The sequence below is a fragment of the Girardinichthys multiradiatus genome, chromosome 17 (genome assembly GCF_021462225.1).
Source record: "Girardinichthys multiradiatus isolate DD_20200921_A chromosome 17, DD_fGirMul_XY1, whole genome shotgun sequence".
Lineage (NCBI taxonomy): Eukaryota > Metazoa > Chordata > Actinopteri > Cyprinodontiformes > Goodeidae > Girardinichthys > Girardinichthys multiradiatus.
Genome location: NC_061809.1, coordinates 17,456,121 through 17,481,292, shown reverse-complemented (window position 1 = coordinate 17,481,292; position 25,172 = coordinate 17,456,121). Strand labels below are relative to the sequence as shown.

Genomic DNA, 25,172 nt, shown 5'->3' with positions numbered 1-25,172 from the left:
CCACCCGCCAAAAAATCTCAAAAAGAAGAAGAAGCTTTTTTGTTTTGTTTTTGTTTAAATGATCCAGAGAGGTCACCGACAGGTGGCGGCATTGCACCGTAATGTTGTTTACGCGTCGAAACAACAAGAAGAAGATTTGTATCCGGAAGTTATTTTCGGAGCTTCGCAAGACAAATGTAAAATTGAATTTCACTCTTTTGCCCAGACGTTTCCAACACTGAAAATGGTGCGGAATGGCAAAGGTTTGTTCGATATGTTACCTACTTGCCTGCTGGTATCGTGACTCAGCGTCTTTAATAAATGCTGCGGGTTTCTAAAAGCGTTAATTGCAAAGCTAATTTTAGCTTATCTTCTCCATGTTTTGAGATGAATTTAGTTGCTTTTAATCTTGATAATCTACTTTGCTTCATATGTGTCTTGTCCGTGGTGTCGCCTTTAGGCTCCCCGCGTCCTCCAGCCTCCTTACAGCTGCTGGTTCCTCCTGTGAGGCTCATGTCTGCCTTCGTGTGGAAGGCAGTGCAGCAGGACAGTGCCATGCAGTACGAGAAGCTGCTGGACTTCATCGATCTGGTGACAGAGGTCGTGCCGGAGCTTCTCAGTCCCAGTCAGAAGTGTCAGCTGGTCCTAGGCCTCAGAGCAAGGGTGAGAGAGATGCTTTAGATTGAGATCTCTTATATGGTGGTGAATTCACTACTGTGAAAAAATCCCTCGATAAATTTTGGTTGTAGTGTTCCTACTTCCTAATGCAATAAAAACGTAGCCAATTCATATCTGTTCAAGCTTGATAACCTTTTCCCCCTTTTTACATGTGGGGCATTAAAATATTTTGTCTTAACCAAATTAGTAAATATTAGTAAATTTGAACTAATCATACCAAACCCGCAGCATATTCCACACTGATTATTTATTAAGCAAAGGTGAAGGTAAAATAGAAAAGCTGCAAGTGATCAATTAAGAAACCAAAAGATTCTGCAGCTTTTAAAACAGCAATAACTTCAAGCTGGTTTCTGTACCACTTCTGTCTCTGATGAAGGCGTACATTTTTTCAGTTCACCTTGTCTGAAGAAAAATTGCTTAATTTTGGCAAAACTTTATCTATTTGAGAAATGGCCTCTCATTTGACTCTTCTGACTCCCCAGTCATTCTGTGATTACAAAACAAACCCAAATAATTGCATCACTACAGTGTTTGACAGATGCTATCCGATGTTTGCGCTAATATGATGCGCTCATTTGTTGCTAAACATTGTGCAGCACTGTTGCCTTGCAGCAAGAAATTTCTGGATTCCAAACCTGGATGTGGCCTTTCAGCATGGAGTTTGGCTGTTCTCTTCATGCATGCAGGGATTCTCTCTGGGTACTCCTGTGTCCTCTCACAGTGTAGAGACATCCATGTTAAGTTAACTGGTTTCTCTAAAATCACCCCTACGAGTGTGTGTGTACTTGTGTTTGTGTGTGTTGGTTTGTGTTGCCCTATGATGAAGCTTGGTATGCCTCGTCTCTTGCTGATTGATTGTTTGAGATATGCACAAGACTAAGGAATAGGCTGGTAAAGAGCATGGATTGATTAATATTAAACTTCTAATTTTGGTGAAAATCTCCATTTTTCTCATCTGTCCAAAAGGGGGTGAAAAAAACCATTTCACATCATCCTTTGAGTCTGCGTTCTACAAATATTCTTTACTCTTTGTGAGCTGAAAGATCTGTTGGTTTCTGCGTAATCTGGGAAATACATCAGTCTGAAAAACCAGAGGAGTTAATGCTAAAAAGAATTGTAATGTCACACAACAACCTTTCTCATGTTTAATCCAATGCATTAAAACCGGATGGATAGACTTTGTCTGACATGAATGACAAAATTATGCATAAAGGGTGGTTTGTGGTTGCATGTTTATTGTGAAAGCAGAATCTGAGGGGGTTGAATTAAGCTGCCAATTTTTTACAGATAGAAGAGGATTTGATCTGGTAACCCTTCCAATCAAGTCATACTTGTTTAGTGTTTTCGAATTGTAATATTGTTACTTTAAAATGACTACTGAAAGCTTTAGTCAATCAAGTGGAGCCATTGGATTTAGTTTCTTTGCAATTCCTCTGAGCATAGCCTAGTCTGGAGTTTGAGTGCTGTGCTGGAATGTCCACTCCAGGAAGGATTTTTCATTTTTTTGCATTTCTTTTGGTAAAGCATTTTTTCACTTATGAATTTTCTATCCACAAAACAGGACAGGATCCACAAAACAGGACAGGTCCAGACTGCAACAAATAATCAGGAATGCAGAGAGAATAATCAGAGCTGACCTTCCCTCCATCCAGGATTTATACAGGTCTAGGGTCAGGAAAAGAGCTGCTAAAATCTCGGCAGACCCCGCACACCCTGCACATAAACTTTAGAGTTTTACCTTCAGGCCGCCGCTACAGAGCACTGTTTACTAAAACCAGCCGCCACAGAGACAGTTTCTTCCCCCAGGCTGTTTCTCTGATGAACATTCAATAAAGTACAAAACAACAGCATACAGATGTTGCAAATGCACCTTTTTATTTATATATGTGTATATTGTACATTGTAAATATGTATATTCTGTAATGCAAAAACAAAACCAAAGAGCAAAGTGTACCAGAGTCAAATTCCTTGTTTGTATGTACGAACTTGGCAATAAAGCTGATTCTGATTCCTCTTTGTATAATGGTGGAATTCAAATAGTTTTGGTAAAACCCATGTAACCCCTGCCAGATTGATGTACAGCCATAATCGCTTATCCAGGCTCAGTGCTAACATCCTTCTGCTGTGGTGTGTTAGGAAACATCTGTGCACCAACTTTTATAGAGGCAGCAACACTTACCTTATGATCATTGCATTTCATTAGCAGCAGCAGACTGCTCTGTATTCTCTTAAAAACTGTGGAAGGAGCAAAAGTGTACTTAGGTTTTCCAAACACAGCTTTTCCATTTTGACTTTGTTTTTGTTGCATGCATTGTTTTTATTATGTTTTGGCAAACTTAAGGGTGGACAGTGAGGACTAGATTATTTGCATGTCCCGATGCATAAAACCCTACATTTGAAAGAGGGTTTACTTTCTTTTTATCGTGTTCTGCTGCAGTTTGTTCTGGAGCTGTGTCGGGGCAATGGTGTCACAAACCTCAAGAGTATCCAAGGCCACCTGGATAAAATTCACACCTGCTGCCTGGAACTGAGCACCAGTGAACACATGGTGAGCTTTTAAAGATAGTTCTCATATTGCTCAAGCACAAAAGTAAAAAAATAAAAGAATAAAAGCCAAAAAGTTATGTTGATTTAAAAACTCAATGATGTTTTTGAGAACTTCTCTGTGCCTACTTGACAGGAAAGCTCTGATATTCTGAAGACCTCCTACAGTAACTTTGCAAACCTGGTACAGAACATTCTGAATGTTCCTTTGGAAAAGGAAGTCTTCTTCCAAGTGAGTTTTTTTTCCCAATTATTTTTTTTAGTTTTACAAGAATAGCAAATGAAAATTAAAAGGTCACATTGGAGCAAACACCACTTTATTCACAAATTTTCAAGCTTTTAGCTTTTGCACACTTGTCTGAGGACTCACTCCCTTGTAAGCGGAGGTAATTAGCAGCTAATTTAATTATGCTGATGACCATAGATGCAATTATCCATTTATATAAAAAGAAAGTAAAACAAAGTGAAATTTGGTCCTCTGGTTATGTTTGTAGGATGTTTTTCCTGAACACTACGGATCTGCCTTCAACCAGCGCGTCCAACAGCTTGTGTCTTTGCTCCTAACAAGACTGGAGCAGCTGCTGCCCATACCGGACCTGCAGCAGGTACTCTAGAAGGTTTTACAGGAGCATGCATGGCATGGGCCTCCATGAGATTGTCAGTATGAAACCTTGAATACAAATACAAAATTAATATCCCAGCATCAACACAAAAATGTTAAACAAAAAGCATTTAACATTATGTAACTGGTTTTATTCAAAAAGAAAGTTCTTTAATCACATATTGTTAATTGCAGTTATAATATTTATTCAGTGTCATTTCTAATTTTGGATCCAAATTAAGATGAAATATGGAACAGTTTTCAAGTATTTGGGGGATATTTGTGGAATATTATTCTTTTTGCAGTTCTGCTCTTTTTAGAGCAACACTGGGAGTTGATATTAGCTAGTTAATAAGTCAGGCAGTCTGCTCCGATAGCTAGCTTGCTGTCTGCTGCTTAACCAACGTGCTGCACGTAGCTTGCAATCTAGCTGTTGAACAGCAAGAGCCTGATAAAAGTGATGGATTTTGTTCCTTTAGTGTGCAAACCATGACTGTGATTTTTGCTTGCGGAATATTTTTAAACACAGAAATTGGTCTTTTTCAAAAGAAATAGAAAACTTTAATAGTTTTTTTTTTCAGCCATCTGACTTGTATGTACAGCAACCAGTAATAAAATAATAATAATAATAAAAACAAAACGCTGAAAAATGTAAATCTTTTCAGCAGAGCTGAATCATCTCAACATAAATTTTTGCCATATTGACCTGACAAAGGACTTGTTGGAAGTAGGGTTGAAACAATTAATCATGATTAATCATTTAAATAATCATCAACTAATTTAGTAATGGAACAATCATTAACTTGAGTATACAGATTCTAAAACATGCCATTTGCTGGAAGACCAACCCACTCAGAACAATTAATAACAGTAATTAAGCCAAATATTGACAAACAATATCGACATTTTTCATTTAAGATAAAAACCTTCTTTGTCTGTATATATGGTCTATCCAGAACTCCTCAAGTGGCCTAGTTCTAGCTCCAACTGGATCGAATGCTGAAAAAAGTCTTCTATCAAGCGCATATGGCTATCCAATTATTAATTGGTTATTCTAACAAATAGTCAACAGATTAATTCATTAGCAAAATAATTGTTAGTTGCAGTCCTACTTGGAAGCAATATTTGATAGGTTGAGATTTTGCATGTCCATAACTTATCTGGCTTGCACTGTCCTTGATGCACAAACTTGATGTATATTTATAGTGGCTGTGGTGCTAAAGTTCATAAAAATGGTGGCAACACTCTGATAAAATTAAAGAAACATAGTTCTTAGAAAAAAGTAACTTTATCGTAGTCTTCGTTGTCATCGCCATGTTTAGCAAGAGTTTTGTAGTTGCATGTTTTCCTGATAAGTATAGCCCTATGGGGTCTGTAAGTGGATATCACTGAGCTGTTTGCATGTCTGTGGCCTCTTAGACTGCAAATTGGCTCAATGAATCATCTGCTTCAGAAGACCTTGGGCATCATCTGTCAGAACCTTTCTCTCTGAAGACTCTGCTGCTGCATCATAGAGAGTTGGGGACTCTCAGTTCAGGTGAGATCAAGGATGCGTTCTATCTTTTCTTTATCTAAAGTGACTCCAGTGTGTAAGACATTGTCTTTCACAGCTTCTTCAAGCACTGAAGAGGATGTAATTTTATCCACGTTGGCCCTCTCTACTCAAACCGATCAGTTCAGTGAGGAGGATGAGGACGACGATGATAAATTTGAGAGCGATGAAGACCCGCTAGCGCTGGAGGATTTGGAGGAAGATTCAAATCAGAGTCTAGATGACACGTCAGAAGACTGGGTGCCAAAAAATAAATCAGGTCAGCAGCAGGTCTGGAAATACTCTCTAATAGGCCACCATTTTACCTTAGTGAACTGGTTTGTGCTTTCTTCTGTTTTCAGGTTCTCTCTCTCGATTATTTATTTGTACCAAGGGTCCAGGCACGCAGCATATACAGCGGACGGCTCGAAAGAACATCCAACGTGAGCAGCGCTGGACAGCTCCTGTTCAGAGCACCAAAGCAGTAAAAAAAGGCAACAAAAATCAACTAAAAAGCCAAGAAATGAAGAGTAAAAACAAGAAACCAGAAGACAACTTAAAGAATCAGCAGAGAGCCAAACAGAAAGACAGTGTTGACAAAAAGGGGGAACATGATCAGAAGAAGGATGGGCTGAAAAACAAAAGTCGACGGAAACGGAAAGAGCCCACTGGGGAAGATAAAAGGTTTCTAAGTACGCGACCTGTAAAAAAAATCTTCACGGAAGAAGAAACAAAATGCTTAACGTGTGAGAAAACATTTGAACATCCTAATCAGCTGAAGACACATGTGAAACTCCACTCCTTTCGCTATAGCTGCATTCAGTGTGAGAAAGGGTTTACAAGCCAGTCTGGATATTATCACCATCAGAGACTTCACAAAAGAGGGCGAGAATTCAAGTGTAAGGAGTGCAACAAGGGGTTCTTGTGCAGCTATTCTCTCAAGCAGCATGAACGCCTGCACGATGGTCCCACCAACTTTTGCGCCATCTGTGGAAGAAACTTCAGCAAAAACGGCTTCATAAGACACATGCAGATGCACAGAGGGGAAAGAAATTTCCTGTGCACAACCTGCGGAAAGGCGTTTCTGTCCTCTGGGGAGCTGCGGCTGCACAATCGTTCTCACACAGGTGAGATGCCATACACCTGCGTCCATTGCGGGAAGGGCTTCTCCAGCAAGGGTCACCTAGTCGTCCACACACGCTCCCACACGGGGGAGCGTCCATACCTGTGTGCAGAGTGCCCCAAACGTTTTCTTACCCTGAACTGCCTCAAGAGGCACTCCCTCAGCCACAATGGGGTTAAGCCTTTCAAATGTCCAAACTGTGACCGAGAATTTTCCCAGCAGGGGAATATGAAAAGACACATGGCAACTCATAAACCTGACTGTTAGTGGTTTGATTTAGGTCACACAAAAAACTTTAACCTATGCTTTTCAAGATCCTTTGACAGTGAGTTAATCACTGTGTTAGTAATGTCAATGTTCACTTTGGTTTCTTTGCTTTGAATCCTATTGTGAAACTTATTAAAATACATTTACTATTTTTTGGGTCTAATGTGATACCTCCTGATTGAATTTTCTCACATTTTTCAGTTTAAGATGCTGTGTGAAATGTAATTGTGACATTTAAGCAAAGCCTTGAGCGTGAAACAGTTATTCTGACTAATATGAATGCTTCAGAATTAACAGAGACAATTGGCTGTTTGTCTTGACTCTGATCCTGCTTCAGCTCTCTGTCTCATAAAAGGATTGAATTAAAGAAGGATCGGACACAACTATCTTCGCTTTTTTGTTTGGCAATCTTTTTACAAAACTGGCCTTATCAAATTATACACCATGATTAATAAGAAGCTGCTAAAGTCAGCACAAAATGAAACAGAAAAATAAAATGAGTTTAACCTGGAAAAGCAGTAGGACCCCAGTTTTCATTTTGATGAAAGGTGGACACAGTTTATGCTAAAGTCTTCACACTTTGGGTTTATATACTGCTCAAAAAAATAAAGGGAACGCTCAAATAACATCCTAGATCTGAATGAATGAAATATTCTCATTGAATACTTTGTTCTGTACAAAGTTGAATGTGCTGACAACAAAATCACACAAAAATCATTAATGGAAATCAAATTTATTAACCAATGGAGGCCTGGATTTGGAGTCACACACAAAATTAAAGTGGAAAAACACACTACAGGCTGATCCAACTTTGATGTAATGTCCTTAAAACAAGTCAAGATGGGGCTCAGTATTGTGTGTGACCTCCACGTGCCTGTATGACCTCCCTACAACGCCTGGACATGCTCCTGATGAGACGGTGGATGGTCACCTGAAGGATCTCCTCCCAGACCTGGACTAAAGCATCCGCCAACTCCTGGACAGTCTGTGTTGCAACGTGACGTTGGTGGATGGAGCGAGACATGATGTCCCAGATGTGCTCAATCAGATTCAGGTCTGGGGAACGGGCGGCCCAGTCCATAGCTTCAATGTCTTCATCTTGCAGGAACTGCTGACACACTCCAGCCACATGAGGTCTAGCATTGTCCTGCATTAGGAGGAACCCAGGGCCAACCGCACCAGCATATGGTCTCACAAGGGGTCTGAGGATCTCATCTTGGTACCTAATGGCAGTCAGGCTACCTCTGGCGAGCACATGGAGGGCCAAAAGAAAATGCCACCCCACACCATTACTGACCCACTGCCAAACCGGTCATGCTGAAGGATGTAGCAGGCAGCAGATCGCTCTCCACGGTGTCTCCAGACTCTGTCACATCTGTCACATGTGCTCAGTGTGAACCTGCTTTCATCTGTGAAGAGCACCGGGCGCCAGTGGTGAATTTGCCAATCCTGGTATTCTTTGGCAAATGCCAAGCGTCCTGCACGGTGTTGGGCTGTCCACAAACACCCATTTGTGGACGTCGGGCCCTCAAAAACCGTTTGTGCACATTTGTGGCCTGCTGGAGGTCCTTTTGCAGGGCTCTGGCAGTGCTCCTCCTGTTCCTCCTTGCACAAAGGCAGAGGTAGCGGTCCTGCTGCTGGGTTGTTGCCCTCCTACGGCCTCCTCCACGTCTCCTGGTGTACTGGCCTGTCTCCTGGTAGCGCCTCCAGGCTCTGGACACTACGCTGACAGACACAGCAAACCTTCTTGCCACAGCTCGCATTGATGTGCCATCCTGGAAGAGCTCCACTACCTGAGCCACTTGTGTGGGTTGTAGAGTCCGTCTCATGCTACCATGAGTGTGAAAGCACCAACATTCAAAAGTGACTAAAACATCAGCCAGAAAGCATAGGTACTGAGAAGTGGTCTGTGGTCCCCACCTGCAGAACCACTCCTTTATTGAGTGTGTCTTGCTAATCACCAAAGATTTCCCCCTGTTGTCTATTCCATTTGCACAACAGCTGTGAAATTGATTGTCAATCAATGTTGCTTCCTAAGTGGACAGTTTGATTTCACAGAAGTTTGATTTACTTGGAGTTATATTATGTTGTTTAAGTGTTCCCTTTATTTTTTTTGAGCAGTGTACAATAATCATACATTAGACTTGCTGTATGCAACTTGTTACATAAAACCAGAAATGTACATCCATTGTATAAAAAAAATGTATGATTAAAAAAAATATATATATACAGGTCCTTCTCAAAATATTAGCATATTGTGATAAAGTTCATTATTTTCCATAATGTCATGATGAAAATTTAACATTCATATATTTTAGATTCATTGCACACTAACTGAAATATTTCAGGTCTTTTATTGTCTTAATACGGATGATTTTGGCATACACCTTATGAAAACCCAAAATTCCTATCTCACAAAATTAGCATATCATTAAAAGGGTCTCTAAACGAGCTATGAACCTAATCATCTGAATCAACGAGTTAACTCTAAACACCTGCAAAAGATTCCTGAGGCCTTTAAAACTCCCAGCCTGGTTCATCACTCAAAACCCCAATCATGGGTAAGACTGCCGACCTGACTGCTGTCCAGAAGGCCACTATTGACACCCTCAAGCAAGAGGGTAAGACACAGAAAGACATTTCTGAACGAATAGGCTGTTCCCAGAGTGCTGTATCAAGGCACCTCAGTGGGAAGTCTGTGGGAAGGAAAAAGTGTGGCAGAAAACGCTGCACAACGAGAAGAGGTGACCGGACCCTGAGGAAGATTGTGGAGAAGGGCCGATTCCAGACCTTGGGGGACCTGCGGAAGCAGTGGACTGAGTCTGGAGTAGAAACATCCAGAGCCACCGTGCACAGGCGTGTTCAGGAAATGGGCTACAGGTGCTGCATTCCCCAGGTCAAGCCACTTTTGAACCAGAAACAGCGGCAGAAGCGCCTGACCTGGGCTACAGAGAAGCAGCACTGGACTGTTGCTCAGTGGTCCAAAGTACTTTTTTCGGATGAAAGCAAATTCTGCATGTCATTTGGAAATCAAGGTACCAGAGTCTGGAGGAAGACTGGGGAGAAGGAAATGCCAAAATGCCAGAAGTCCAGTGTCAAGTACCCACAGTCAGTGATGGTCTGGGGTGCCGTGTCAGCTGCTGGTGTTGGTCCACTGTGTTTTATCAAGGGCAGGGTCAATGCAGCTAGCTATCAGGAGATCTTGGAGCACTTCATGCTTCCATCTGCTGAAAAGCTTTATGGAGATGAAGATTTCATTTTTCAGCACGACCTGGCACCTGCTCACAGTGCCAAAACCACTGGTAAATGGTTTACTGACCATGGTATCACTGTGCTCAATTGGCCTGCCAACTCTCCTGACCTGAACCCCATAGAGAATCTGTGGGATATTGTGAAGAGAACGTTGAGAGACTCAAGACCCAACACTCTGGATGAGCTAAAGGCCGCTATCGAAGCATCCTGGGCCTCCATAAGACCTCAGCAGTGCCACAGGCTGATTGCCTCCATGCCACGCCGCATTGAAGCAGTCATTTCTGCCAAAGGATTCCCGACCAACTATTGAGTGCATACCTGTACATGATTATTTGAAGGTTGACGTTTTTTGTATTAAAAACACTTTTCTTTTATTGGTCGGATGAAATATGCTAATTTTGTGAGATAGGAATTTTGGGTTTTCATGAGCTGTATGCCAAAATCATCCGTATTAAGACAATAAAAGACCTGAAATATTTCAGTTAGTGTACAATGAATCTAAAATATATGAATGTTAAATTTTCATCATGACATTATGGAAAATAATGAACTTTATCACAATATGCTAATATTTTGAGAAGGACCTGTATATATATATATATTTTATTTTTTATTATTTCTTCCAATTAGAAAGTTTACCTTGAAACTGTTTGGGAACACCCAGATTATGTTATGGTCTTTGCGGTCTGATTTTTTTTTCAGTTAATTGGCAGCACATCTGTGGATTTACTCATCAGTGTTTTGGTTCCCTGTCTGAATGCCTGAATAGCAGCATTAATTCTGATTGGCTGTTAAATCAGCCAATCAGTTGCTTAACTCGCAGGACTTTGAGGTTGGCATTTTAAAGATAGAGACTAACTGCTTATTATTTTTTCCTTTATAAGAAAATTAAACTATATTAAAAATGTGTTTTCAAAACGTTTTCGTTGAATATGCTCTTTAAAGCCCTGAAAATGTTCGCCATTTTCGGGTTAGCAGCTGAGAAAAAAAGAAATGACGCTTCCAGACTTGCGGGCAGTACGGCTCAGGAGCTTCTGGTGCTGGAAGAAATATTTGGACCGAGGGGAAACGAACTGGAAACCCTTTAAAACTATTTTTTTATTTATTAAAGCTGCACCAAACATTAAATACAATAGTCTTAAGCGACCACAACGACATTTTGGGACCAAATGGAAGATTCAACTTAATGGTGAGTGCATTGTCTTTGGTCTGTTTTTGCTTCAGAAATATTATTAGTATGTTTATTTTGTCTCGTTGAACCGAGTTCCAAAAGCTCGACAGGTTTATTTTCGTGTGTGGACTCTTCAATTTACAATTGGGTTTGGTGTATCTTTTTTTGAAGAAGGCCCAAATGTGAGAGGCACTGCTCATAGAACATTTGTGGGTAGAGATGAAATGGTGTAGGAGCAAGGTGGTCTACAAAATGTATTTAGTTACACCAGTTCTACCAGGAGGAATGGGCCTAAATTCCAGCAAACTATTGTGAGGACCTTTTGGAAGAATGTCTAAAATATCCAGAAGTTAGAGGTGACTAACACCAGCCTACCTGGAGGACTGTAGGCAGCTGGGGTTGTGTGACACATATGGAAAGAAGAGCAACACACAGCTGTAGGAAATGCAATTTATTTGCAATGTTTAATAACATCATTCCTCAGATAAAAATGCAATGTTACAGGAATATACATCAGATATTAATTTAAAACTTGCTTTCAAGGGACCATACAGTCTAAATATACTTTTTCCTTTTTTATTTACTGGTAGCGTGCGTTATAAGCAAGACAGACTCTGTCACCAATGACAGACTGACAAGTTACAGATACAAACTGTACATAACTTATTTACAAATCAACTTTTTTATTAATTTTTTTTCACTTCACTTTTTATGGAAAATAGGAGTAGAAAAAGTGATTGAATTAATATTCGGGTTTATTTAATTTGTATTCTTTCCCTTTCTAATGCCTAAATTAAATGGACAGAATAAAAAAAGAATTTATCTTTAGAAAAAAAGAAAGAGAAGAAGAAAATAAAGTGTGTAAACTAAGACATCATGCAGTCAACCCTAAGAGAAAGTGACTAAAGGAACCTAAATGATGTTGGGCCAGTGTCACTTTTCAAAATTATTACCAATGGAATTCCACCTGCTGTGACGGGGGAGTGGCTTATGTTCAAGGACTACAAAAATGGCCACCTGCCTCCAAAGCTACCAAGCACAATAGCATACTGTAATTCATTATTTAGACCATAAATAGTGCTGTAAGTTAATATCACATTTAACAGTAGCGCCATTACTAACATTACAACAAATTGGTCTCAGTGTGATCACCTCCCTCCAAAAGAAAAAAAGATTGATGCTAAACATCTTTCAGATGAATAAAAAGCAAACTCCTCAGTCCTATCAGTAATTGCCCTTTAACGCTTTGCATGAGTAGTGACTGAATACACAAATAAGACTATAAGACACTGCTGACAGGAGAGCAGACCCGCGCACCTCTGCAATTCACTCGGGTGATGAAGGAATAAAAAAGGGCTTTTCTTAACATTTACCTTATATGGAGCTCTGGATCTCGTGCTGCTGAAGATGACTCAATGAAAACACTGATAAAGCTGCATTTTCTCACAAGACACACAAGGCATATATGTTTCTGACTCGGTGCTCTAAAGAAGAAAAGCACCTACAGAGACCTAAGTGACAACAATACTTTAATCCTTCTTTGACTTTGGGGGTTAAGATAATTGGCTATAAAATACTGTTTCCTCACCCAAAACCTTTACAGCAAGATCATCACCGTCTCCTACATTCAATGGATACTTTTGTTGATTTTTTTTGTTATTTTTGGTGCAACATAAATTAGCTCTTATGTGTAAAATCAGCAGTGAGAGACAAATACAAGCAGAAACATTCAATTCTAATGAGGATGAGAACTAAGCTGCTCTCATGCCTCTGTGGTCTAATTCATTGATCTGCATTACACAGACACTGTGTTGTATTCAATGTTATAAATAAAAGGGAGTCTCTGTGTGGAATTAATCTCCAAAAAAAGCAGTCTTGGTGCCAGACCTGTGGGGTTTACTTAAAGTTTTGCATAAATGTAAAAAACGAAATCAAAGGGAGAAGCACAATGCTTTCCAGGACCCATTAAAACAGTCATCCTAAGTATTGAAATAAAGGTGCTGATGTATTTGGTGCTACACAATGAGTGATTTATACATAGTTATTCTGCATGCTGCTTTAATCCTACAGTACAAGCAAATCTCTTCTGTTGCCTCCAGAGTAAAAGGATGCTGGCAGCTCATCACCACCAACTTCTGATATGCTCAGTAAAGAATTAGCACATTGACAAACCCCACCCTCCCCCCAAAAAACAATATACTTCAACAAATTGTAGATTAACCGTGTTTATGTATATGTGTTACTCTGACATACCTTCCAAACATCATCCCAGTACAGTTTTGGCAGCATCCTGCACTGCTTTCAGCTGTACTTCCACATGATCAATAAACACGTATTTAAGATTACATTTTTTGCACAAGCAACGACTTGTAACAAAATGTTGTTGCAGAAAATAAACTTATCAGTGTTTATCTGTCAATTGAATGGAAGCCTCATGTTAGTGATAAAACCAGGAAAAGAACTGTCCTCTAGGTCAAAAATAAAAAAGGCCAACATCTGCAGAATTCCCAAACTCTCACAACCCGGGATCTGAAAACCTGATGTTTTTTTTTTAATTTAAACATCAAAATCATACAACAAAATGTAGCATCCTGCAGCAAACTGCCCTTTTACATTTTATAATTTCATATATTTCTATAATTTAATATCTAAAATACATCAATTTCATTAAAACCGTTTATATATATTAATATACCCCATCTTTTACTTTCTGTCCTCTTTTTGTCTGCTTTATCAATAACACAATCAAAATAACTGTACAGCAAACAACACACAGATGTTTCTTTTTGGCCTCCAGCAAAAGGAGAATCGGTGTTCTAATTAGATTTCTTCATCAACAGGCTATGCTAACTTTACCTAGAAAAGATAATAAAATCTCTATTCAAAATAGCAATCTTAAAATATGTTGTCATGATTTACCATGAACAACAAAGACTTTGATTTACAAGAAAAATATAAAGCGCTTCTGTTGCAAACAATGGTAGATCCACATGAAGAAATGTGAGGAAAATTCTCTCCCAGCCTCAAGCTTGTAAAAATGGAAAACTCTGTAATACTTTAAGATTTTATGTGTTTTTAAATAATACACAGCAGCTTTCCACTATCATCATTAAAACTCTCAGTCCGTCCGTCTGCCACAGAAATATGGCTAGATTCAGATCAACTTTGCCAAAAGAAAATCAGCTTCAAATCTAGGGTTAAATCCAACATGTTCAATAAACAGAAAAAATCCTTTTAACACCTTTGAAATAAATGGCCATTTATTCTGATTCTACGTCTGGAACCTATAGTGTAAAAAGTAGCAATAGTATAATATTGCTAAAATGAACTAGCCAGACATTAACCCACATGTATGTTGCTTTCTAGACTGCAAAAAAATGCAGGTAAAAATCTATACAGATGTAGTTCAAGTCCTCCAAATTCACCTTGGAGGATAAGCATAGAAGCTACACAATTATGATTCACAATATATGGAAATCTAGTCCTTTTAGAGGTTGATTTTTTTGGTTTGTTGCTAGTATAATATGTGTTTTGCTGATGTGAGACTACTTGGAGAGAGGCGCGTCTCTCAGTGCTACAGTTGGAGTTTATGAGCAGACCCTGACCTGTGCGGACAGGCTCCTGGTAGGTTGACGTATTGAAGACAAATGCAAGCAAAAGCATGTTAGATTTGAAATATGTTGGCTGATTAAAATAGACGAGTATTTGTCATTTGTCTTGCAAAAATCCCCTGATGTCTAACATTTAAACAGAGGGCCTCCTGTTTCATATTTTATGTAAAAATTATACACAATGTAGTTGCAATATTTCAAGAATTTTCAAAGTTGGAAACTCTCCATGGGAATTAGCAGGATTTTATGAGAAATAATGGGAATGAAGCTAAAATTTTAACTACCAACGGTTGGCTCTTAACAGGAATTTTTTTATTTAGTTTTGGAAAATATAAATTTTTAGCAGAATCTTGCCTGAAACAATCATATTTCATACTGCAGGGAGGAATGATGCTAAGCCCCTTACATATTCTTCTAATACATCCACAGATGATTTCTAGAACCCTGGACCCTTAAGACCACATGTCTTAGCCCAGACCACCAGAATATTAGTACCACATTTGAGTCCTTGGAACTACTTAACATGAAGTCTGTGTTAATTATATTATTGGGTAAACCTGTTTAATGTGTGGTATTAATGTTTAACGGGCATATGTCTGATGTATGTATGCTATGGCAAAACAGTTTTTTTTATTTTTATCCATTAATTCCCTATTTATTAGAATCAATTCCCATGAAAATCTTCCAATTTGTAGCATTTTCAAAATTTCTGGAAATGTTCCGAAAATCTTCGCATCTCTTTGCAATCTTATCAGGTGTGACAATAAACAATGTTATATTTTTCTACATTATTTCAGGTTTTACTTTTGGTTAAAAATACAGTCAACAAAGTTGGGACTTCCATCTATCATTAGGCCTAAAGAAGACATCCAACCCAAATATATTCTCACGTAGGTCCCTTTTCTGCTCCTTATTTTAACATTCTGGTGATTAAATATTTGTATCTGTATAAATGTTTGCTATATATATATATATAGTGTATAAAAATATACAATCATTAGCTAGTGGTGAGACAAAAGATATAATCAGCTATATAGGACCAATACCTTATACCTCTAAACGAGAGAGAACCTCATGCACGTAAAATGTTATTTTAATATATAGTTCACCATGTTAAAACTTTAACCACCCAAAAAATCCTACCATAATGGAACTGAATCATCATTCCCTCAAATACATATCCCAAATAACCTTTCCATTGCCATCATCTATCAAATAGATTGTCATCATTCTGACCTTGACTTTCATTTGAGCATGTTATTTCACTTTGGCCTGCAGAGGGAGTAATTGTCATTAATGCATGGACAGAGCATACTGTATCAGTCTGACACACTGCTACTCCAAATGTATACGACAGAAGTGATTTATGACACACTGGAGTAAATACTGGCTTAATGATGTAACAGATCCACCGTTTTCATTTGGTGGGCAAAACCGGTGCAAAAAACAGAAAAAAATGTTTGATGCTTTAAATTAATAATACTTGTAATAATCATGCAAATTGTCATTGTAGCCACATAGTTACTATAGGACTAATAAAAATGCTGTGTTTTATGAGGACAATATCAGCGTTTTGGTCCTTTTACTAGAAACATTTTTCACTGGTTAATCTTCTATTGGTGTGCAGAGGAAAGTATTAAAGACAAAACAACAGGCAAAATATAAAGAAATGCCTTGTTGGGCTTGGGAGGTGATGTCTTCTGTGTTCTCATGTTTTAACATATGTCTGTACCTTGGGCTTGAGTATCAGAAAGTATAAAATGAGCCCATGAGACACAAGATATGCAAAATCATCTTCCAGATATCCCCTCTGCCGCTTTAAAGTCCAATGCTGTCGTTAATCACTGTTATGTGCACTATAGGTAGAAAATGCTACTGTTTATAAAGGTGATATGATACATAATGAGTATGAAACAACTAATCAACATGCAAACTTCATTCAGCGCTGATGAAGCTGAACCACAGAGCTTAATTCATTCAAAAATACACCTAAAAAGCAAAAACACAATAAACAGATGCAGCCAAAAGGTCCTGAGACAGGAACCTGAAGCCAGCTGCTTTTGCTGCTTCTTCAGAAACAACAAATACTTTTTTCATGGTGACTCAACTGTGAGAAACTATTTTGCAATTAAGCTGCAGGAAAAACACTGGTGTCAGATCACTGTCTCAACCAAAACCCTACAGCGGGAAAGACAGATAAATACAACATAACTATACTGCACTATAAAGTACCTGATTTCAAGTATGTTAGGTTTTGTTCAGATGTGGAAACCACTGAGTTAATGATAGACTTTCACACATGTTTACTTCAGGAACCTTGTACACAGTCATAGTTATTGCATTGTTTTGCATATCTTGTGGATTGCAGGTTTCCACCTGCTCATATCGTTATACTGCAACATAACACCTCAACGGTCATGCTGACGGCAGTGCTGCTCGACTTTACACAGGGACGCCACAAGGCTCTGAATCTCTCACACTGGTAAAAAAAAAAAAGACACAAACCAAGCCTGGTGGGGGCACTTCTGATATGCCGAGGCTGCTCTGTGCATATGTTGGGATAAAAGAAGTGAAAGATTTTTCAGCAAAAATAAATTACAGTATATATAACATCTGTATTTGAGACCGTCTCCAGATCTTTCAGTAGATAAGTATAAATATTTAAGAGTAGATTCTTTCAATCTATTTAAACCAAACAATAGAAACCTCAAGACAATGATGACAGTGCTTCTTTTATCTAAATTCAAATGCTGCTCTCGATTCAAACAAACCATGTCCTAATCGGTATCCCCAACTTTTAGACATTCAGTTGAAACAGCTGAAAACATAATTGAACAAACTGCCAAGAAATGACCTTTCAGTTTGGGTTGCCAATTGGGAAGTGTTCAGATAAACTAAAAGAAATGCTTTACAGAAGCCACAAACTCCTGCAGACGTTTGGGAAGGTTAGAACACAGACTTCCCCAGGAGTAACAATATGATTAAAAACACAAAACAACAGCACTGCAGCTATAAACACTCTCAACATTCACATTTAGATTGCATAATAATGACACAAGTCGGTTACTGGCACAGGATGTAGTGTATGGCAGTGTGTTTATGCATACTCTTCGCTGCCACAAACCTGCTCTGCATCACATGTAGAGCTCAACAGTGATGGAAAATCCAAAAAATAAAAATAAAAAAACCTTTAGGCATATGTTGATATCTGATGCTGTTTCTGTGTGAGCTGTAAATATTATTTATTTCAGTTTTATTTAGAAAAATGGGCCATTGGACTGCAGAGGCTTCTGCAACATGTTGGAATTTACTTAAAACTACTGTTGTCAAAAGTACTTTGACAAAAACATATGAATTACTTTGGTTGAGCTTTAGCTGTTTCAATCAAGTGTGTTGATGTATTTATGTCTGAGCTAAAGTTTAGTTATTTTAATTTGTTCTCCTTACATTAGAATTGCAATTACAGCTCTAAGTTGTGTTAATTAAAAAAACATTTCAAAGAGGCATCTCAAAGCACAACCTGCTATGACCTTGTCTCAAATAGATCCACATTACTATTAAATAATAAATGTGAATTTAATATAAAAAATTGCCTGCTACCTAGTTTTCAAAGAGACAGAAAGAACTCTTACAGCAGTTTCACCCTTCAAGCTGACAAATTTACCAGTTTTCCTCAACCACAATCATACTAAATAAATGACTCTAGCTTTTATTACAATTTATCCAGCAACCAATTTAACCAGTGAATGAAATCACACAGAAAATCCATGTTTCTCTATTGTGTGTTAGTGAATAAACATTTTTGATATGGGTCTCAAACAAAGGTTTTATTAAGAAGTCTTGCAGCATCTGGGCAACAGCCCTAATTATTCATGGATGGGTCACTGTGGCAGTAAAAATTTCAACGTTTCTGTTGTTCAGAAATTATGAATAAGGTCAAGTGCAACTGTTATAATTAGGAATGTCCCGAGTCCGAGCACTGAATTCAACTCCTGAGACCAGTCATTTTACCGTACTGTTTTTGCACAGCCTACTAAAATTTACCGCCTATTTTTGTATCACATGGCTTGCAAAACTACTATTGTGGACAATGCAATTTATTTTGTTTATCTAAATAAAATGTGTTTTTTCACCTTTTCCAATATGGTAGAATTTAGATGTCCTAATCAGAGTGCAAAATTTATGAAAGTCTAGTCCAGAGACAATTAACCGGAGCCACATTATAAACAAATCTTAACAAAACAGAGTAAACCTGCTAGCAACAACTTAGCACTACAGTAATCTGTTCTACAAGAAAACATAAGCATAAGCAACATGTGAGCTTACTGAAGACTGTATCTGTATGTGCCAAGTCAGAAATATCTTGAAAACATAAGATGGTTCTGCAGAAACGCTTTTAGAGACGAAATATCTGTTGCTGTCAAGAAAAATAGACCCTGCTAACATTGTGTCTCAAGTGTCATTGGTAAGTTAAATTAAGTTGCCACACATGCCCTACAATACTGAATTGTATTTCTGCCATTTTAAATCAATACAGAAGTGGGTTGTGTCAAGTACTCCTTACAGATTTAATCTGCTTTTGCTTTTTTTGCCACATTAAATGTTTCAGATTACCAAAAAAACGTTAATATCACTAAAAAAGATTACCTGAGTGAATACAAAATGCCGTTTTATAAATGATAATTTCTCCTGCCACTCCTGGAAAGATTCATCACTGTTCTGTGTTTTCCTCATTTGTGGATAATGGCTCCCCTGGTGGTTTTCTGGAGTCTGGAAATGACTTGGAAATGTAATCCTCTTTAGACTGATAGATGTCAATGATGACTAATGACTAATGTTTCCCGTCTGTTCTTGATCTTTTTCTATTTGCACATTGTTTTAGGCTATTTTTTAAAATGCGATTAATCATAATTAATCATAAATGACTGTCTTTTAGGCATATACATGACATCAGTCTTAATGTACTATTGGACTGTGATCCCGTTTTGGCAAATGTCTATTCTGAAATATTTTGTATTGTTTATTGGAGGCAAATATTCCGGATCTGGACATCCCTAAGTAAAAAGGCTTCCTAGCCTTTGGCCAAATACAATACAGTTATTAATCCTTAGTCTGACCTGACTGCAGAACTCACTCTACCTATGACCTGTTTGCTGTAACCCTGTGTTAAGGAGGCCCATTACTACACAGACACCTCTCTCGCACACATAAAACATACTTGTAATGCTACCTTAATTTACTGTATTGGCTTAAAATCAGCTTTTTATAGTATACAGGAAACCAGACACGCACACACACACACATATTCCCACAGATTTTCTCTTCTGGAAAAAATAAATAAATAAATAGAATCTGTAAAAGGTGCATACAGATAGAGAGAAAGACCCCCCCACACACACACTGTCTCACACACTCATAAGTTGTACTAAAACGCAGACACGCATATGCACGCACATTTATAGTTTTGCACTCGAACACACACACTACGCCCTGCTTCGATACTTAAAACCTCTAAAAAAAGTTTTCCTAAAAATAAACTGAGCAAAAATACATTTATGGGACCAGCACCCCGATTGTGCAAATAAATCAAAGATAAATTAAAACAATAGTCATGAATATAAAACAAAATATTGTCATGGCTAGCAAGTTTTGCACAATATTGAACTGTTAAATACATAGTGGGCGCGGTCTGTAGAAAGAGTGTGTGGCAGCAAATCTGACAGGATTCCAAGTTGACAAGAAGAGGAGGTGCCCTGGAGAGGGAAGTGAGGTTGATTGACGCCAGATCTGTTGCGGACCCCCCCCCCCCATGACCAGGGTCTGTTTTTTCTTTCTTTGCAATCGATCACTCCTGTTCTCTCCTCCACTCTACCATCTTGGTCACCCTGCATGACAAACATATGCCTCCCCAAATGCTGAACAACACAAAGAAATCCAGCAATAAGGGTTGTGTGGTAGTAGGATTGCAAAGAGAGGGAGGAAGGATAGAAAATGGAGTGAGGAACAGTGAGGTATGAGGCAGAGAAAGGGGGGCTTTCTGTCTCCGGTCACTCCTCTCGTTTCCTGTTTGGGGCAAACAAACGAGGAAAAGGGTGGATGGGGTGGAGCTACGTCGAGGTGAGTTTGTCTCACGCTGCACTCTTACTGACCAGCTGAGAAAAAAGTGCCTGCTAGCTCTCTGTTGGCCAAGACACTTCCACCCTTTCTGTAACAGCCCTGTTCTGGCTGTTGAATCATCCCTTCAATCCTCCCTCCCACACCTGGCCGGGGTTGATGCGTCACCCTAAATTCACTCTCAGGCTGGCAGGGCTGTTGCTCCAGCTTCCAAAAGCTTTGGAAGAGAAGGAGAAATGAGATTTAAACAGGGAATTCTCACCCCTGTTTTACACAATACAGCGCTTCATCATCGTTGAGCGAAGAAGGAGTCGACCTTTGACCACAGGTGGACTGTGGTCAGATGGTAATCCTCAAGTGACCCTCCATGACTTGGTCTCTGGTCCCCCACCTGGCGTTATGGCGGCCAGTCAAACAACAATAACACACCACTAAATTAGGCATAAGAAATGAAAACATTAACATACGATCTCAATAGTAGCAAGTCCATAAAATGACTTCCTGCTTCTTTGATCTTTCTGCCGTTCAGTCTGTCCTTCATCTTTTTTTTGCTTGTCTCCATTTTCCTGCTCATCCCACATTGAGGACATGATAAAACTGTGAGGCACTTTAGAGCCACACTCTGACATGTGTGGTGAACACACACATACGAGTACAAATAGAGAAAAACACACACACAGACACACAGAAGCACACACTCAGATAGTATATAGTCTGGTATACTTTACTGCAGACGCACATACTAACTCAGTTAGACCGGACAAAGTCTTGTTGTGTTAAAGGTGCATCGCTGGCCGCCATTGTCCAGAGTGACAGAGGGAGCTAACCAGCCAACGCACTGTTTGCCAGCACGGAGAAACCTCAGCGTCTGATGGCACCAGAGGGGTAGTTTGCTGATCAAAGCTGCTGAGGTGGCACCTACAAGCTTGTCACACATTCCAAATCTTCATCCTCCAAAAGCCTGCTGTTTTTCTGCTGCGCTCCTGCAACCACAGCTGAACTTCTGTGGGGCCTCTCTTCCCTCACATCTGCCTCTTCCTCCTCCTCTTCTCGCCCTCCCCCTCTAGTTAGCAGTTCCTGCCGCTCCTCTGTAGAGGATGGACCATGGATGTAGCCCCTGCCTCCTCCAGCCTCTGCCCCAGCGTCACAAGGAATCAAGCCAACAACTGGGTTCCTGTGCGTTGCAGCTGCTGCCGCTGCATTGTGGCAGGGGAGGCTGCCGTTCGGGCTGTGCTGAGAGGTGGAAGAGGTACTGGATGTGGGGTGTGTGGCTGTGTTGCCGTTAAGAATGTTGCTGGCTGCGTGCTCCATCTCCTCAATGGTCATGTCGCAAGCATCAGCCAACTCGGCTTTGGTTGCCTCAATGAACAAAGGGTCCTGGGCAAAATGACCCAAACCTTCTGATATGAGAACCTTTGAAACAAAGTGTATAAAAGGGACAAAAAGGGAGGAGACAGAGAGAAGAGTTATTATTTATTGGACATGCATAATTATGAAATGAAAGGAAAAGTATCAATAATTGCATGCATATCTATTCAGGTCCCCTGAGTCAATACTTTGTTGAGCCAGCTTATGCTGCAATTAACCCTGTAAGACTTTGGGGAGTAAACATTTAGCCCAGCCTTCTTTACAAAATAGCTATAAACTCAGTCAGAGAGCATCTGTGTACAGCAATTTTTAAATCTTGCCAAAGATCATCAATTGTATAAACGTCTGGACTGTGGGCATGGCTCTTGCTGTTTATCTTCATTGCCCTGCTGGAAGGAGAACCTTCACTCCACTCTCAGGTGTTTTGCAGTCCCTAACAGTTTTTTGTTTTTCAGGATTTGTCCTGTATTTTGTTCCATTCCTCTTAAAACCTTAATGTTTGTTTGACTTAAGCAGCTCGTACCTTGCCAACAAACATATTCCTGTTCTCACGCTGCTTTTGGCTTAGTTGAACCATAACGTCAGTGGGATATACAGGGGTTGGACAATGAAACTGAAACACCTGGTTTTAGACTACAATAATTTATTAGTATGGTGTAGGGCCTCCTTTTGTGGCCAATACAGCGTCAATTCATCTTGGGAATGACATATACAAGTCCTGCACAGCGGTCAGAGGGATTTTAAGCCATTCTTCTTGCAGGATGGTAGCCAGGTCACTACGTGATACTGGTGGAGGAAAACGTTTCCTGACTCGCTCCTCCAAAACATCCCAAAGTGGCTCAATAATATTTAGATCTGGTGACTGTTCAGGCCATGGGAGATGTTCAACTTCACTTTCATGTTCATCAAACCAATCTTTCACCAGTCTTGCTGTGTGTTTTGGTGCATTGTCATCCCGATACACGGCACCGCCTTCAGGATACAATGTTTGAACCATTGGATGCACATGGTCCTCAAGAATGGTTCGGTAGTCCTTGGCAGTGACGCGCCCATCTAGCACAAGTATTGGGCCAAGCGAATGCCATGATATGGCAGCCCAAACCATCACTGATCCACCCCCATGTTTCACTCTGGGCATGCAACAGTCTGGGTGGTACGCTTCTTTGGGGCTTCTCCACACCGTAACTCTCTCGGATGTGGGGAAAACAGTAAAAGTGGACTCATCAGAGAACAATACATGTTTCACATTGTCCACAGCCCAAGATTTGCGCTCCTTGCACCATTGAAACCGACGTTTGGCATTGGCATGTGTGACTAAAGGTTTGGCTATAGCAGCCCAGCCGTGTATATTGACCCTGTGGAGCTCCCGACGGACAGTTCTGGTGGAAACAGGAGAGTTGAGGTGCACATTTAATTCTGCCGTGATTTGGGCAGCCGTGGTTTTATGTTTTTTGGATACAATCCGGGTTAGCACCCGAACATCCCTTTCAGACAGCTTCCTCTTCCTCCACAGTTAATCCTGTTGGATGTGGTTCGTCCTTCTTGGTGGTATGCTGACATTACCATGGATACCGTGGCTCTTGATACATCACAAAGACTTGCTGTCTTGGTCACAGATGCGCCAGCAGACGTGCACCAACAATTTGTCCTCTTTTGAACTCTGGTATGTCACCCATAATGTTGTGTGCATTTCAATATTTTGAGCAAAACTGTGCTCTTATTCTGCTAATTGAACCTTCACACTCTGCTCTTACTGGTGCAATGTGCAATCAATGAAGACTGGCTCCCAGGCTGGTCCAATTTAGCTATGAAACCTCCCACACTAAAATGACAGGTGTTTCATTTTCATTGTCCAACCCCTGTATATTGTTTTCACTACAGACTGATATTGGGAATAAAGAAAATTCTATATCATTGCATTTTTGTTGTTGCTGAGAGATAATGTGATAATTACAGTTGTGATGCTCACAAATTAATTGACCGTCAACTTCACTAGGTGTCACCTAGTCTAAACTATATCGCGGACCAATCCTGAAGAGAACATACTAAGTTACATGTATAGAAACTGAACTCTAACTCAGGACAGAAATCATCCTTGAATGACAGTTTACTTCAAAAGGTTTATTAACATGGTGATTAATGTTGGCCATATTTACCAGGAATTATTTTTAAAAACTTATATTTGAATACTTTAGGAAGTATTATCAGTAATGTTTAAAGACGCTAATTTAATGTTGAAGTTCTTAAAATATGTCTTCTCTGCTTAGATTGGGAAAACAGTCTTTCACTGAGGCATGGTTTTATTTTGAAAGTAGGTCCATTTAGGTGAATGCCTTAATATGTAGCAGTCCTGCAAACTGAAGTAATATCTCAGTTAAAGTTGACAGTTTGCTGTGTCCCCTACATCGCTTTTGGCAAAATGCAGACAAGTTATTGTATGACTTTCTTTTAGCAATGGCTTTCCTTTTCATTACTCATCACTGTTTAAATTAAATGTGATGAGTGCATGACTAATAGACAACAATGCACAGTGAAATGTTCAAACCTTGAAATATTTGTTTATAACATAAACATGCTTTAAACTTCTCCACAACTTGAAAAACGGACCTCTCTGGTGCGTTCCTCGCTCTTTATGATGCTGTTTGTGGATTAATGTTCTCTAACAAATCTCTGAGACCTTCACAGAACAGCTGTATTTTTACTGAGATTAAATTACCCACAGGTGGACTCTATTTACGAATTAGGTGACTTCCCGATGGCAATTAGTTGCACAGGTTTTCATTTAAAAGTATCAAAGTAAAGAGGGCTGAATACATATACCTAAAACACTTTTGAAACGTTTGAAAAACTTTGGAAAAACTTGTATCATATTTTTTGTACTGCAGAATTCTTTACTACTTTGAGTTGGTCTGTCACATCAAGGGATTTGAATA

At 39.4% G+C, this 25,172-nt stretch overlaps 2 protein-coding genes across 2 annotated transcripts in view; one reads left to right on the top strand and one right to left on the bottom strand.

Moving 5' to 3' along the window:
• The first annotated feature begins 82 nt into the window (after positions 1-82).
• On the top strand, positions 83-6,875 carry LOC124882687 (zinc finger and SCAN domain-containing protein 2-like). Its single transcript, XM_047389171.1, has 8 exons — positions 83-242; positions 440-642; positions 3,095-3,205; positions 3,338-3,433; positions 3,696-3,806; positions 5,222-5,339; positions 5,413-5,613; positions 5,696-6,875. The coding sequence occupies exons 1-8, from the start codon at positions 224-226 to the stop codon at positions 6,721-6,723; spliced, it is 1,887 nt and encodes a 628-aa protein (XP_047245127.1). The 5' UTR covers positions 83-223; the 3' UTR covers positions 6,724-6,875.
• Positions 6,876-11,582: 4,707 nt separating this feature from the next.
• Positions 11,583-25,172, bottom strand: part of cacna1c (calcium channel, voltage-dependent, L type, alpha 1C subunit) — a 290,444-nt gene continuing 276,854 nt past the window's right edge. The window contains exon 53 of the mRNA XM_047389522.1: positions 11,583-22,284. Within this exon, the coding sequence (XP_047245478.1) occupies positions 21,790-22,284 (495 nt within the window). The 3' untranslated portion in view covers positions 11,583-21,789. The remainder of the gene's footprint in view (positions 22,285-25,172) is intronic.